This window comes from Eucyclogobius newberryi, unplaced genomic scaffold (assembly GCF_026437365.1).
Source record: "Eucyclogobius newberryi isolate DKJ021-1_F unplaced genomic scaffold, fEucNew1.0.hap1 SCAF_3, whole genome shotgun sequence".
Taxonomy (NCBI): domain Eukaryota; kingdom Metazoa; phylum Chordata; class Actinopteri; order Gobiiformes; family Gobiidae; genus Eucyclogobius; species Eucyclogobius newberryi.
This window is the reverse complement of record NW_027315945.1, coordinates 29,583,442-29,597,898: the sequence shown is the minus strand read 5'-3', so window position 1 is coordinate 29,597,898 and position 14,457 is coordinate 29,583,442. Positions and strand designations below refer to the sequence as shown.

The 14,457-nt window shown below is 41.5% G+C and overlaps 2 protein-coding genes across 2 annotated transcripts in view; one reads left to right on the top strand and one right to left on the bottom strand.

Moving 5' to 3' along the window:
• atp8b2 (ATPase phospholipid transporting 8B2) overlaps positions 1-14,457 on the top strand; it is a 44,564-nt gene that overhangs the window by 18,355 nt on the left and 11,752 nt on the right. Inside the window, exons 6-21 of the mRNA XM_072460062.1 lie at positions 51-112; positions 190-262; positions 1,123-1,193; positions 1,288-1,367; positions 2,168-2,326; positions 2,499-2,587; positions 3,371-3,567; positions 4,601-4,721; positions 5,203-5,290; positions 5,467-5,501; positions 5,593-5,752; positions 6,500-6,688; positions 8,414-8,529; positions 8,657-8,821; positions 9,287-9,398; positions 9,487-9,592. Coding sequence (XP_072316163.1) covers positions 51-112; positions 190-262; positions 1,123-1,193; positions 1,288-1,367; positions 2,168-2,326; positions 2,499-2,587; positions 3,371-3,567; positions 4,601-4,721; positions 5,203-5,290; positions 5,467-5,501; positions 5,593-5,752; positions 6,500-6,688; positions 8,414-8,529; positions 8,657-8,821; positions 9,287-9,398; positions 9,487-9,592 — 1,823 coding nt within the window. The remainder of the gene's footprint in view (positions 1-50; positions 113-189; positions 263-1,122; positions 1,194-1,287; positions 1,368-2,167; positions 2,327-2,498; positions 2,588-3,370; positions 3,568-4,600; positions 4,722-5,202; positions 5,291-5,466; positions 5,502-5,592; positions 5,753-6,499; positions 6,689-8,413; positions 8,530-8,656; positions 8,822-9,286; positions 9,399-9,486; positions 9,593-14,457) is intronic.
• On the bottom strand, positions 12,343-13,175 carry LOC140373527 (caprin-2-like). The gene has a single exon (XM_072460063.1). The coding sequence runs from the start codon at positions 13,142-13,144 to the stop codon at positions 12,383-12,385; it is 762 nt and encodes a 253-aa protein (XP_072316164.1). The 5' UTR covers positions 13,145-13,175; the 3' UTR covers positions 12,343-12,382.

Below are 14,457 nucleotides of genomic sequence, written 5' to 3'. Positions count from 1 at the left end.
AATACAGATAAATGATGTGAAATGACTGCAATGATTTGATCTGCCTTTAGTTTCGACACAAAAGTGACAACCAGGTGAACAACCGCCAGTCTCAGGTCCTCATCCACGGCTTGTGAGTCTCAGGTTTCTCTTCTATAAAGTTAAGCTTCAACATCATGTTTAATTACTTTGTCTTTTTGTTCTCCTCAGGATCCAAAAAGAAAAATGGATGAATGTTAGAGTGGGCGATATTATTAAATTGGAAAATAACCAGTTTGTAGCAGTAAGTATCAATTTGATCAAAAGGAAAGCCTATCCATCATTCAAACTAAATTAGACAGGATTCATTTAGATCTCGTAGTTACAATTGTTCTATATTTACCAACATTAATCATATTTGTAGATGTTTGATGCTACGATTGTCTTCTAAATCGTCTTCAGATGTGATTAGTGTTGTGGTGCACTGCAAAAAAGGATTAGTAGGATGGCATTAGATTGGGCCCATGATGACAAGACAAGACCTCTTTTTACATCAAAATGTATTAAAAATGTATTGTGCACTTCAGTTTTTGATTTTACTTTTGTTCTCATTATAGATTTTTTTTGTTTCTGAAGCTTTTGTTGTTGTTGTTGTTGTTGTTGTTGTTGTTGTTGTGGTTGTTGTGGTTGTTGTTGTTGTGGTTGTCACTAAAATTGAAAAAAAATGTGTAAAAAATCCTGTTGTAATTTTATCTTCTGAGATCTTGTCTCATCCTTAATTGGGTCAAAAATACACAAATGCAGAAAAGTTGGCAGGATTAGAGGATTTTTTTACTTATGTTGTGATCTTGAGATATTTTAGCTGGAAATACAAAAACACTTTACAATTTCCCTAACTAGGTCTTTAAAATCTGAATTATTGGCTCTGGATTAATTTAAAATGTAATATAATACATAAGTCAATAGAAAGGGTGTATCATATATTTATTTACGGTCAACATTTCATGTTTTCTTAAATAAATTATTCCAAACAAGTTAAAACGAGAATATGATTTTGAACTGGAGTCATCTTCCGTTTTTGCAGTGCAGTTGAGTGGCTAATCAGTGCTAACGTCGTTACAGTGAAGGATGCTTGCTTTCAGCTGGTTGTGTATCTGTTTTCAGGCCGACCTGCTCCTGTTGTCCAGCAGCGAGCCCCACGGACTCTGTTACATCGAGACCGCTGAGCTGGACGGGTCAGAGCCTCCTCTCGCTCTTCACAATGTGCAAAGTCTACGGTTACTGCACACGACACCTCTGTAAAGTGCTGTGTGCTGCGTTGTTTTGCAGAGAGACCAATATGAAGGTGCGCCAGTCTGTCTCTGTCACGTGTGAACTCGGAGACACAAACAACTTGGCCACATTCAACGGTGAGATGCTGTCCTGCTTTTCCCCCAGTGCAGACTTAGACCTGAGCTTGGTCCAGTTCTAGTCCAGTTTCACTCAGACTCAGATAATCACTGCGGGTGAGTTGGTTTCTGGTTGATTACAAAGGAAATGAGGAATAATGTGAGGATGGATTGGCAGGTGAGCAGGAGTTGACTGGCAGGTGGCACCTGGACAAAGGGAAAGTCAAAAACAACTAAAAGCAGAGACTGAGCTATTATTAAAAAGCAGAACAACAAACTGCCCTGAGTGGTGTGATTGAAGAGCCAGGCTTTACTCTGATGGGTGATTGGAGTCATATGGCCACGCCCTGCCATGCCTGCATACGACGTCTGAGTACTTCTGCATGATTATAATTGACTTGCTTTAATGTCAAGCCCTGAGTTTTTTGTTTTTTTCCTAAGGTCAAGTTGTAGTTTGCTTTTGAACTTGGCAAAAATGTGCCCTGATCTGTCAGCACTGAGGTTCAGCCAATCAGCTCCCGCCCACCGTCTCTGACAAGGCTTAAATGTCAGCAGAAAAAATACCCACACAAAAACCACACACATTACAGAGCAGCAGACGCAGACATATTCTCACCGTATCCTCTTTCAAAACACCTGACTGAACACTGTGGCCTAATGCAGAGGAAAATGGACAGATATGATCATAAAACACTGCATACATTGGATTTTTGTAGGTGAGAATTAGCATATTTTGCAATTACCTGGTACAAGGCTTCTTTCCTTTCCATTGTAGACTGTCCCTGTAAACATAAAAACATAACACATCATTTATTGTCCAGGTGAAGTAGTGTGTGAGCCCCCCAACAACAAGCTGGATCGTTTCTGTGGCACTCTTTACTGGAAGGACAAGAAATACCCTTTGACCAATCAGAACGTGCTGCTGCGCGGGTGTGTGCTCCGCAACACTGAGTTCTGCTACGGCCTGGTCATCTTTGCAGGTCAGTTTACGGAGAGACTATGAGCAATATCTACTGTACATGTGGTAAAATAACTTCAGAACATGATAATACTTGCTTATTTTGCCCATAAAAAATGTCTGTTTTTAGACTTTTCATGCATTATTTTTCAAGTGGTTAGAACAGAAGAGAATATATCTGTGTTGTGTCGTAGGACCAGACACGAAGCTGATGCAGAACAGTGGACGCACCAAGTTCAAGCGCACAAGCATCGACCGCCTCATGAACACTCTGGTCCTGTGGGTAAGACGTCCCAAACCCTCCACCTTCACGCAACGTTCAATGAACCGGGAATTCACCCCGTTTCACCACGAAAAAACAATGCATGTGTGTAAGAGTGTTGTCTAATACAGAGTTTATAAAGGTGGAATCAAAATGTTACTTGTATTCAATTTTGCATTGTTTTGTTGGAATTTGTATATCGTTATCAGTGAAACAAGAAAATGTAATAGTAATAATTGACAATATTCCACTAGTAACCTCGATCTATTTGCCTCAACATGAGTTACAGGTAAGTTGTACTCAAAGTGGCAAGGCAAGTTTATTTGTAGAGCACATTTCATACACAAGGCAATTCAAAGTGCTTCACACAGCAGGAAAAATGCACTAAAAATCACAAAGAAATTACAGAAACAGAAATAGAATAAAATTAACTAAATAAAAAATAAAAATAAAGTTTAAGGATTGTAGAGAATTCCTCTAAAGAAAGACCTTTTAATTTGAATACATTTAAAAGGTGCTATTTTTAAAGGTGTAGGGTACTACCTCAAAATAAGTGTACTATGCTTTACCATAGCCATATTATTATTGAAGTGTATAAATTAGTATAAACTGTTATAATCCTTTTCAATACTTTAAAAATTATATTATTATTAAGTATTTGCTTTCGTGTATAGAATTAAAAGGATGGAACAGCAGCAAGAAAATCACTGCACAGCTCAGTGTCAATAGTTGCTCAAATCAGAGTATTTGAGGCATTAGAATTCACATTCAACACAATTTGACCCGTTGCTTTGTCGCTTTCAGATCTTTTGCTTCTTGGTGTGCATGGGTGTCATCTTGGCCGGGGGCAACGCTGTGTGGGAGAGAGAGGTGGGCTCTCTCTTTCAGAGCTATCTGCCCTGGGACCCTCCTGTGGACAGCTTCCTCTTTTCAGCCTTCTTCTCGTTCTGGTCCTACGTCATCATCCTGAACACTGTGGTGCCGATATCGCTCTATGTGAGGTAAGACGCCTTTGCAGTGTCGTTAGTACCGGGTTAGATGATGAGACACTTGAGAATCGAGGTTTGGTGCTGTGTCATGTAGTTACAGTCATACAGTTCAACTTTATTGTCTCCCGAAAGCTTCAGTTTAAACGCGTTCTTAATTAAACTGATTTTAAAATATATAAAATGACAACAACAAGACAGTGTAAGTCATGTTAAAGTGTATTATGTTTGTTTAAGTCACTTTTTTAAAACAAGCTGGAGTTTTAGAGCCTCAGAGATTTAGTGTATTTAGTGTATGCAATTTTAGTGTATTTTCAAAGACAGAAAACATTACCTTTCACAATGTCCTGATACTCAAAGTGACATCAAAGTACATGTAGTTGCAGCCGTGTGTAGAAGGATGTGGCATGAAAGATGTTCCATATGAATAAGTAGTATTCTCACTTTCCTTCTCAAACAGCGTTGTATTATTACATTATACCGTATTTTCCGGACTATAGTTTCATAGTTTTGGCCAGTGTGCAACTTATACTTATATACTTATACTCCGGAGCGACTTATATGTGATATTATTTGTTATTTTCACACTTGCAACCGCATTTCATACTCCAGTGCGACTTATATATGTTTTTTTCTTCTCTATTATACATTTTTTAGCTGCTGCGACTTATAGTCCGGAAAATACGGTAGTTTAATTCTACAATATTACATCTTCTTTGTATTTTTTTTGTATCTAACCCTAACACTTTTTGATTCAGATATTACAAGTGTCGATCATAACACTGAGTCACTGTCTCTATTACAAAGCAAAATAAGATCTATTTCTTTAAACTTTCTTTCTTTTTTTACCTTTTGATCAACGTTTGGGGTTGAGAGCAGGGAAGAGATCCAGCAAATTGTCAGAGCCACTCACAAAAAGATCAGATTTCCCTTTACTGACTGGACTGTTTTGTATTATTTGGCACAGCCTGAATAACGCACAACATAATCTCCTACAATCATCTGAGCGAGCACCTTGTTCTTAATATTCTCTCTCTTCCCGTCTCAGTGTGGAGGTGATTCGACTCGGACACAGCTACTTCATAAACTGGGACAGACAGATGTTTTGTTCGCAGTGTAACACGGCAGCAGAGGCCAGGACCACCACTCTGAACGAGGAGCTCGGGCAGGTGGGCTTTATGTACTCAACACTCTTTAATCAAACAAGACAAAGAGGCGAGAATCCTGTGGAAATGGTTTGTGCTTTTAGATGCAGCTCTGTTTTAATCTGTCTGCAATGCCTTTTGTTTAAATGTGTCAAAGAGTTTTTAATGATGGGTTGTTTACCTGGTTAAATAAAGGTTAGAAATAAATAATAAGGGGCTGGGAATCAAAAGTGGCGTAAGTGTCATTCAGGTAACTTTACAGGAAGGAAAGAAAAGTCCAGAACCGACTTTTCTTAAATTGTGTTTCGCCTTTTTACTCACAAATAAACAAAGTCAAATTGTCAATAACGTTTCCTTTTGCTTTACACGGCTACGATTAGGGTTATGGTTATTAGCGTTAGCGTTTGGCTGATTCTTCAAAGTGCGACAAGGATAAAAAAACAACAGAACATTGATTTTAAAACGCGTGTGTTTGTTGTAATATTGTCTTGTTAAATATGTTTAGGTTGAGTACATCTTTAGCGACAAGACTGGAACGCTCACCCAAAACATCATGGCCTTCAACAAATGCTCTATCAACGGACAAACTTACGGTAAACACTCAGTTATACACAAACGACACTTTATCATTGGAGATGCACATCTGCTTGAGACTTTCTTTAGACCTTAGACCCCGGATTTAGTCCTGGGTTTGACCTCTTTTAATCCACAAGGTGCATTAGGTGTAAAGCCACTGTAATTCTCTATTCATTTTCATTTCCGTTGTCAGGGGAAGTTCCTGATCCACTGGGGCCTCAACCAAAAGTAAGCCATGTCAACATTAACATGCTTTTTAAAAATGTGATATTTTTTATATCAATTGTTTTGGTTTGATTAAATGATATTGTATTGCTAGAAACTGGACTTCACTCCTTTCAACTCTCTGGCGGACCCAAACTTCTGTTTCTACGACGACACGCTCCTGGAGTCGGTGAAGGTGGGCGACTGCTGCACTCACGAGTTTTTCCGCCTCCTTTCTCTTTGTCACACAGTCATGAGCGAGGAGAAGAGTAAAGGTGAGTCTCACAGTATTTACAAGAAAATACAAATAAATGACAGACATTTTGAGGGCAAGAATCAAAAGGGCATCAGGATTTTATTTATTTATTTATTTGGTCGGGATAGTGCAAGTTTATGAACATACATGAAACATACACCGGATATATATAAAGAGTTTTTTTTTTTATTATCTCTCTCTCTCTCTTAAAAGTGTGAACATTGCAGGAGCTGGGCAATGTGACAAATACAAATCATATCGATCAATCTTTTTATCTTATCTGGTGCAGAAAGCCACTGTGACCAGCGTTCACGTGACATTTATTATTGGTTTGTCCTTCGCGTTCTTGACACACTTTTTAATCTGATCTGAGCTGGTTTCTTTGAGGGGTTTTTGCTCTTATTTTACAAAAACAAAAAGCTAGAATCCTTTAAACACTGTCTGTGTTTTAAACGTTGTCTTGTTTGAACCTCTTGTTTTTATTTTAATGCAACTGTTTAAATATTATATAATGTGTGCTGCAGTTCACTTTTGCACAAATCCATGTTGATCTCAATGTTTCTGTTTACCAGGTTGAATAAAGGCTTTGATAAATAATAAATACATTTAAAACAAATTAAAATGGACAGATTCGATTACATCAGAAACTTTTAAAATATAGTCAGATTTGTTACTCCAAACGCTGAACTGAAATGACTGAATCTTGGTCTTAACCTCTCCCATAACGTTCCAGTGTAAACGTGGCTCCTTCTCTCTTGTGTTTCAGGCGAGCTGGTGTACAAAGCTCAGTCTCCAGATGAGGGCGCTCTCGTGACTGCGGCCCGTAACTTTGGCTTTGTGTTTCGCTCACGCACTCCAGGGACCATCAGCACCACAGAGATGGGACGTCCTGTCACTTACTCTCTGCTCGCTATTCTGGACTTCAACAACATACGCAAGAGGATGTCTGTCATCGGTGTGTCCAGGAGCAAATGTGTCTCTGAGGTTACAGATTTCCCCCTGAACAAAGATGTATAAATAATACCACACGCTAATAATAGTCTCAAACGGAGCACCACACATGGACAATATAATGGCAAGACAAGAATATCAGTTTTATAAGTGTTTTTTGAAGGTGATTTTTTTACTTAACACATAATAAGATAAGATAAGATAAGATATTCCTTTATTGTCCCACATGGGGAAATTTCATTGGTGCAACGCAGGTAGATACAGAGGTAGATACAGAAGAACAGATCACTTATAGGAAGTCTGAAAAACACTTTCAGTAGAAGATCTCCTATAAATAAATAAAAACTCCCATAGACAAATAAATAAATAAATACCATTGCATGTGATCCCGACAGTAATTGCACATGAATATGTGTCACGACAGCACATATATTGCACATGAATTTCACAGTAATTGCACATACGACAGAATTGCACATCAGTATTAGGTTAGGTCAGTATTGCGACGGGATAACGTGACGATCTCCGGTAAGACGACTGTTCTCCGCAGTTTCATCAGTTCCTCCTTTGTGGAAACGCGGTACGGCGCCGGCCGGGGGGCGGGGCCGGAGCCGGGGGGCGGGGCCGGAGCCGGGGGGCGGGGCCGGAGCCGGGGGGACTCAGAGCCAAAACACATCGCAACGACACGACGAAAACACTCAATCCAGCCGAATAAAGTCAAAACACGTTAATTTAAAGCGATTCCAGTGCGTGTCCCGATCGTTCGTGAAGTTCCTCTTTCATATAAACGTGTACATAAACGTGTACCGACGACACGCCGTACTTTAGCGCGGCCGGAGGGCGCGGGGGGGGGGGCTGGTGGGCTCGCTCGGAGCTAGCTCACGTCACAACAACACAACGAACGCAACGAAAAACGCTCAAATCCAGCCGAAAAAAGTCAAAAACAGTTGAATTAAAAAACTATTCCAGCGCGTGTCCCTATCGTACAGTAAAATAGAAAAAATATACTAACTATATTTACAAAATATAGGAGATAAAGCACAAGAAGTGTGAGAAAGACGAGAGAGCGTTTACACCGGGCTGCCAGCTGTACCAGCGCCTTATGACGCTGGATAATGGATGGATGGATAATAATAATTTATCAAACATGATTTGAAACATGACATCATTTTTTCACCTAGAAACAACATGGATTTCTAAAGCAGTTTTCTCAGTTTTTCTCACATAAAGATCAGCCCTACACAGACAAAACTTTCAAATCTTGCTGTTAACAAGGTCGGATCTAAAAAAAGGATTTGTGGATATATGATTCTAAGTCTGATTTATTAAATATTAAACTTAAAAAAGAAAAAAGGTGAACTTTAAATTTGCATGTACATTTTCAGTAAGTTTACTCAAATACAAGGTCCAAAATCCCTCAAAAATCAAATATTTTCACAAATTGTACCAAGACATTTGAACCTGACTCTATTTTTCAGATTGACATGTTCCAAATATGTGCAATTTTAATGCCTCCTTTTATATGAAAACATGACTTGATTAACTCCTGCATTGATGTAAGTAAACTACAGAAGAACTTTTGAATTGATATGATTTTTAGCATTGCCTTAATACATACAACACACCAAAAGAAAGAAATATGTTGAAATCAGAGCACTTGATTTAAAACACTTGGTCACACATAAGGTTTGACTAAAGACTGTGTAAACGTGTGTTGTTTTGTGGCCAGTGCGTAACCCTGAGGGCCGGATCCGTCTGTACTGTAAAGGAGCTGACACGATGCTCCTGGAGAGACTTCACCCCTGTAACCAGAGGCTCCTGAACATCACCTCAGACCACCTCAACGTGAGTGCAGCAAGAACAGGGCCTCTACTGCCCCCTAGTGTTGTCAGACCTGACCCTGTCCCCTGACCCTGACCCTGTCCCCTGACCCTGTCCCCTGACCGTCCCTGCTGTGCGTTCTGGCGTGTAGGAGTACGCCGCTGACGGGCTGCGCACCCTGGCCCTGGCCTACCGGGACCTGTCGGAGGAGCAGTGGGAGGCGTGGGCCAAGAGTCAGCGCGGCGCGGAGAAAGCCCCCGACTGCAGAGAGGAGCGCCTGGCCGCGGTGTACGAGGACATCGAGCAGGACATGATGGTCAGCAGACTGCTCTTCTTCTGTAAACGCAAAAGTGACTGTCTTGCACTTTTTTCCTTCCCCAATTCAAAAATGATGGAAGCACAAAATAGGAACCTGTGTTTATTTTAAGTCCTTTATGCAGATATTCAGTGGAGAGATTTTCTCCTCCACTTTCTTGAGGAAGTAAATGCAAATGTGAACAAAGCTTTAGATACACACCATGTTTACATTGATATAAGGATATTTAAGATAAGATAAGAAAAGATATTCCTTTATTTTTCACACATGGGGAAATTCCATTGTTGCAACACAGGTAGATACAGAGGAAAAGGACAGATCACTTATAGGAAGATTAAAAAACACTCGTAATAGAAGAACTCAGAATAGAAGAAACAAAACTCTTATAAACAAAAACTCCTATAGACAAAACCTCTCATTTCAATATGACAGCGATGATATAACCTCATTTAAGTGTGCGTGTAGCTCCTAGGTGCCACGGCGATCGAGGACAAGTTACAGGAAGGCGTCCCGGAGACCATCGCCGTCCTGTCTCTGGCCAATATCAAGGTGTGGGTCCTCACTGGGGACAAACAGGGTGAGTCTAGTCGTGACGGAGGCGGATATGAGCTCACGCAGACGGTGCCTAGAAGCCGGTTTTGATTGCTGTCGTTACGCTCCCATAGAAACGGCGGTGAACATCGGATACTCGTGTAAGATGCTGACGGACGACATGGCGGAGGTCTTCATCATCAGTGGGAACACGGTGCAGTCTGTGCGACAGGAGCTCAGGTTCGTGGGGTCTCCTTTGATTTGTGTTTCATCCTCTGCAGATTCTACAGTGGGAAACAAAATCTCTTGTTCTAGGTATTTCGATTGGATTTGTGATATGTGTTTAAACTGTTGGATTCCGCTCAGAGTTCACTCAAACAACTCCACGAACATTAACGTCTGAAATATTAACTTATAAACAAACGTAAGTATCATGGGAATTTCAGAATGTTTTTGTAGAGGTCTAAACTACAAGCACGACCAGATTTTTTATAGAAAGACAGGGATATTTTGTTCTTTCCAGAGCACATTCAATCATCTACAAATTAAAGCTGTTGCGATTTGATAATTGCGCTGTTAGATTCTAATATGCGACCGGCCGTATGAAAACCAGTCACAATTCACAGATTCTGAAAGTGTGAATTCAAAGCTATCCAATGATGTCTCACTCATGTAGATCTGATAATATCTGAGTAAGTTGTGGTCATTTGAATGTATAAAACTCTCAAAACCTTTCACTGAGAAAACGGGGTTCAAAGTTTTTCCACCGGAGTGAGCCCAGAGTCACAGGGGCCGGGGCTCATTTGCATCTCATTGAGATAAGCCCTCCCCCCTGTCACACTGACACCACCTTCCCCTACAGCTGTGTTGTTATTGATGTAGTGTTATTTTCATTAGGACTTGAACTGGACTTGAATCAGAATTAGAAGTCACTATATTAAAATGGAAATACTTGGATTACAAAAGGCCCTGAATAGCATCAAAGAATCAGAATAGGGTTTATTGCCATTTGTCGATAAACAGAATTCACAGGTGATTCAGTACATAATAAAAATGTATTAATCCAAGAATGTGAAAGTTATTTTCACGTTAACAAATCACATCTCTACCATTCAGAAGTCGGAGTTGAATTTAAATATTTACTTTTGATTCAGCAGCGGGATTAGCCAACTTTTGATTTCATGAAAACTAAACAAAAACACTAAACCGCAAAGCACCATAAAGCACACATAAAGCACGACCCACACAACCCACGGGTCAAGAAATACCACATAATTGTATGATTTGTACAGAACAACGCCGAAAAATAACCCGATAACATGGTGATAGCAAAGTTTAGCTTCCAACTTAGCCCACGGCCCGGAGCTAAAAGCCGTTTTAGCCACGAATACTAACGCAAAGCACCATAAAACACACACAAAGCATGCATGCAGGGATCTTGTGAGTACTTACGCCAGGCACTTTGTTTTCATGGATCTTTTTTCTTTTCTTTTTCATCTTTTTGTACAACGTATTCCATCTTCAACACCACGGAATATGACGGTGTTTTAAGTAGCCATGTGGCTAGCAGTTGATTGGCAAAAAAATATCAACAATGCGCTGGCTAGAAATAGGTTTGGTCGGGGCCGACTTGTGGCGTTTTTTCCCGTGGCCAGTCACATATGTCTTTGCTTTGCTGCTCTTCCTTCTCATTTTCTTGAAAGTCGCCTGACCTTCGAGGCTTTTGGTCGACCTCTTGCACGGATCTCTCAAAGAGAAACAGCAGCAGCACGAGCAACGCCAAGCTCTTCATTATGAGTTGTGTAGTGTGTTAAATAGTATGAGAGTGAAGCAGATGATAGGAGCTATAAACCTGTAAATGATTGAACACGGCGTCGCTTCACAGTCATTTGCCGCTGTTTGTGGGAAAAGCGCAGCAGACTGATTGGCTTTTATCCAACTGCTGATTGGGCAGTTCACTGGTGGTCTCAGGCGGAGAAGTGGGAATAACGCTGAAGACCCAAGCCACATTCTAGTGAAAATACATCTCAAAGTTGGGTGTTCTTCCCAAAAACAGTGTGACGGAGCCTAGTCGACCCCGGCACTGAGGGCACCGCACATTCCCGTATCTCTGTGGCGCTGAGCCCACAAACACACACTGTGTTTTCTAACCGCGTGAATGTTTAAACCGGCAGGGATGAGCGTACATCACAAATGGGCACATTTACCTTTCACTCTCCCCATGTCGATCCGTACAGTTATTTGTCTCGATTTCGGTGGGACCCAGGGTGCACACTTGGTCTCGCCGAGAGCCCACTCCTACTCCTGTCCACTTCCGCACACGCTCCCATAGCTCCTGCTGACTGGCCAAACAGAGGCAAAGGTACGGGGCGCATTATATTGTACAGTTGCGCGCGGTATGAATGATCATGTGATCATAGGTATTTCTTTTTTGGTCTCTTGTTATTTAATCTTAGTAGAGGTGTTCATTCAGTGAAGGAATGGATGAGTAATGTTTTGATTTATCTGGAATATATTTTTCATGTATTACTTTGGGGAAAATGGTGTTCTTTTTGTGTATTTTGGTTGGGTTATGTAATGGGTACGTGGGAGGGGCATGAGGGTACAAAAGCAGGGCCATTTTAGCTGCCAAGAGAGACGTTGTGTGGGCAACACCTGGACAGCAGAAAAACCTAGAGACGGGAAATATTGACGTCAACTTGTAATATGTTTTTTCCCTATTTTTCACTTTGTAAATTTTTTTTGCACAAAATGTATCAACAAAAACTGAATTTTCAACTCGGCCATTGTATTTTTGTAAAGAGCCCCTAACAACAGTCAATAACTGTTATTACACCTAACTCTAACCCTGAGGTCGTGAATATTTGAAGGTTTTGTGCTGTTTGCAGTGATCTGTTGTGATCATGTGACATTTGGGCGACTCCATCATAGTTATTGATCACATAAACAGTATAAAAAGAAACACGAATCAAGATTATTAATGCTGGTGCTTTTTATTTTGCACTGTCGTCTCGCATGCAAATCAGAGTTTTACAGCGTGAAAAGGAGGAATCCTGAAAGTGATGTGTAGTTGTTTATGTTGTCATAAAGTATGTGGTTAACAGGAAGCTTCGTGTAGAAGACATCTCCCTCCTCCATCTGGACGATCCTGGCATGTGAGTAAAGCACATGCTGGGATTCAGGACCCCAGTTGTACAGTAACATCTCCTGGTTGTGGTACATCCTAATGGCGGTGTAGGCATCACCAACAGGTTTATAACCAGTGAAGGTGAAGTAGTACACGCCTTTGACGGGAGCAGTGAAGATGCCTGTCACTGAGTTATAAGCTCGGCCCATGTTGTAGAAGACCTTTTCATAGATCAGAGTAGTGTCCACGTTGAAAGGCCCCACGTACCCATCGTCTGTGAGTCCGACAGAGAAGGCCACTTTGGGCTCCAGTTTGGCCTCCATCGTGGACACTCTGGACTCTGCCTCTGACAGCTGTGACCTCAGGACCTCCAGCTCAGACCGATGCTGCTGCTGGGTGGACTTCAGTTCCTCTTGAGTGGACTTCAGAAGCACGTCGTGTTCAGTCAGTTTGTCCCTCAGTATTTGCACGCCCAGACGCTGCTCGATCACCATGTCTCTCAGCTCCTTCAGCTCGGCGCACGAGTTGCAGACTGTCTCTTTGCTTTGCTGCTCTTCCTTCTCATTTTCCTGAAAGTCGCCTGATCTTCGAGGCTTTTGGTCGATCTCTTGCACGGATCTCTCAAAGAGAAACAGCAGCAGCACGAGCAACGCCAAGCTCTTCATTTTTGAGTTGTGTAGTGTCCGTTGGATCACAAGGCTTTAAATAGTATGAGAGTGAAGCAGATGATAGGAGCTATAAACCTGTAAATGATTGAACACGGCGTCGCTTCAGTCATTTGCCGCTGTTTGTGGGAAAAGCGCAGCAGACTGATTGGCTTTTATCCAACTGCTGATTGGGCAGTTCACTGGTGGTTTCAGACGCCGTGAGCGAGGGATGGTGTCGCTGGGATGGAGGAGTGGGAATAACGCTGAAGACCCAAGGCACATTCTAGTGAAAACACATCTCAAATTTGGGTGTTCTTCTCAAAAACAGTCAATAACTGTTATTATACCTGACTCTAACGCTCTGGTCGTGAATATTTGAAGGTTTTGTGCTGTTTGCAGTGATCTGTTGTGATCATGTGACATTTGGGCGACTCCATCATAGTTATTGATCACACGAACAGTGTAAAAAGAAACACAAATAAAGATTATTAATGCTGGTGTTTTTTTATTTTGCACTGTCGTCTCACATGCAAATCAGAGTTTTACAGCGTGAAAAGGAGGAATCCTGAAAGTGAGATGTAGTTGTTCACTTTGTCATAAAGTATGTGGTTAACAGGAAGCTTCATGTAGAGGACGTCTCCCTCCTCCATCTGGATGATCCTGGCATGTGAATCATTTGTGTTCAACACTCCAGTTGAACAGTAACCTCTCCTGGTTGTGGTACATCCAAATGGTGGTGCTGGCATTACTATTGTGTTTATAACCAGTGAAGGTGAAGTAGTACACGCCTTTGACAGGAGCAGTGAAGATGCCTGTCACTGAGTTATAAGCTCGGCCCATGTTGTAGAAGACCTTTTCATAGATCAGAGTAGTGTCCACGTTGAAAGGCCCCACGTACCCATCGTCTGTGAGTCCGACAGAGAAGGCCACTTTGGGCTCCAGTTTGGCCTCCATCGTGGACACTCTGGACTCTGCCTCTGACAGCTGTGACCTCAGGACCTCCAGCTCAGACCGATGCTGCTGCTGGGTGGACTTCAGTTCCTCTTGAGTGGACTTCAGAAGCACGTCGTGTTCAGTCAGTTTGTCCCTCAGTATTTGCACGCCCAGACGCTGCTCGATCACCATGTCTCTCAGCTCCTTCAGCTCAGACAACAAGTGACTGTATAATTATAACTGAGAATAACAAGACAGGATATGGTCGTTAAATCAAAATAATTTATTTCCCTAACAATTACAAAACTAACAGATTGAAGCGCGCATATTCCCCTGTCCCTCACAAGTTCCCACCAGTCCCAAGCGCGCTTGGGGCCATCTCTCTCTCTCTCTCTCCC

What these genes read in the sequence shown, in the direction of transcription:
- LOC140373527 (XM_072460063.1), bottom strand. Translation starts at nt 13,144, where the DNA reads ATGAAGAGCTTGGCGTTGCTCGTGCTGCTGCTGTTTCTCTTTGAGAGA.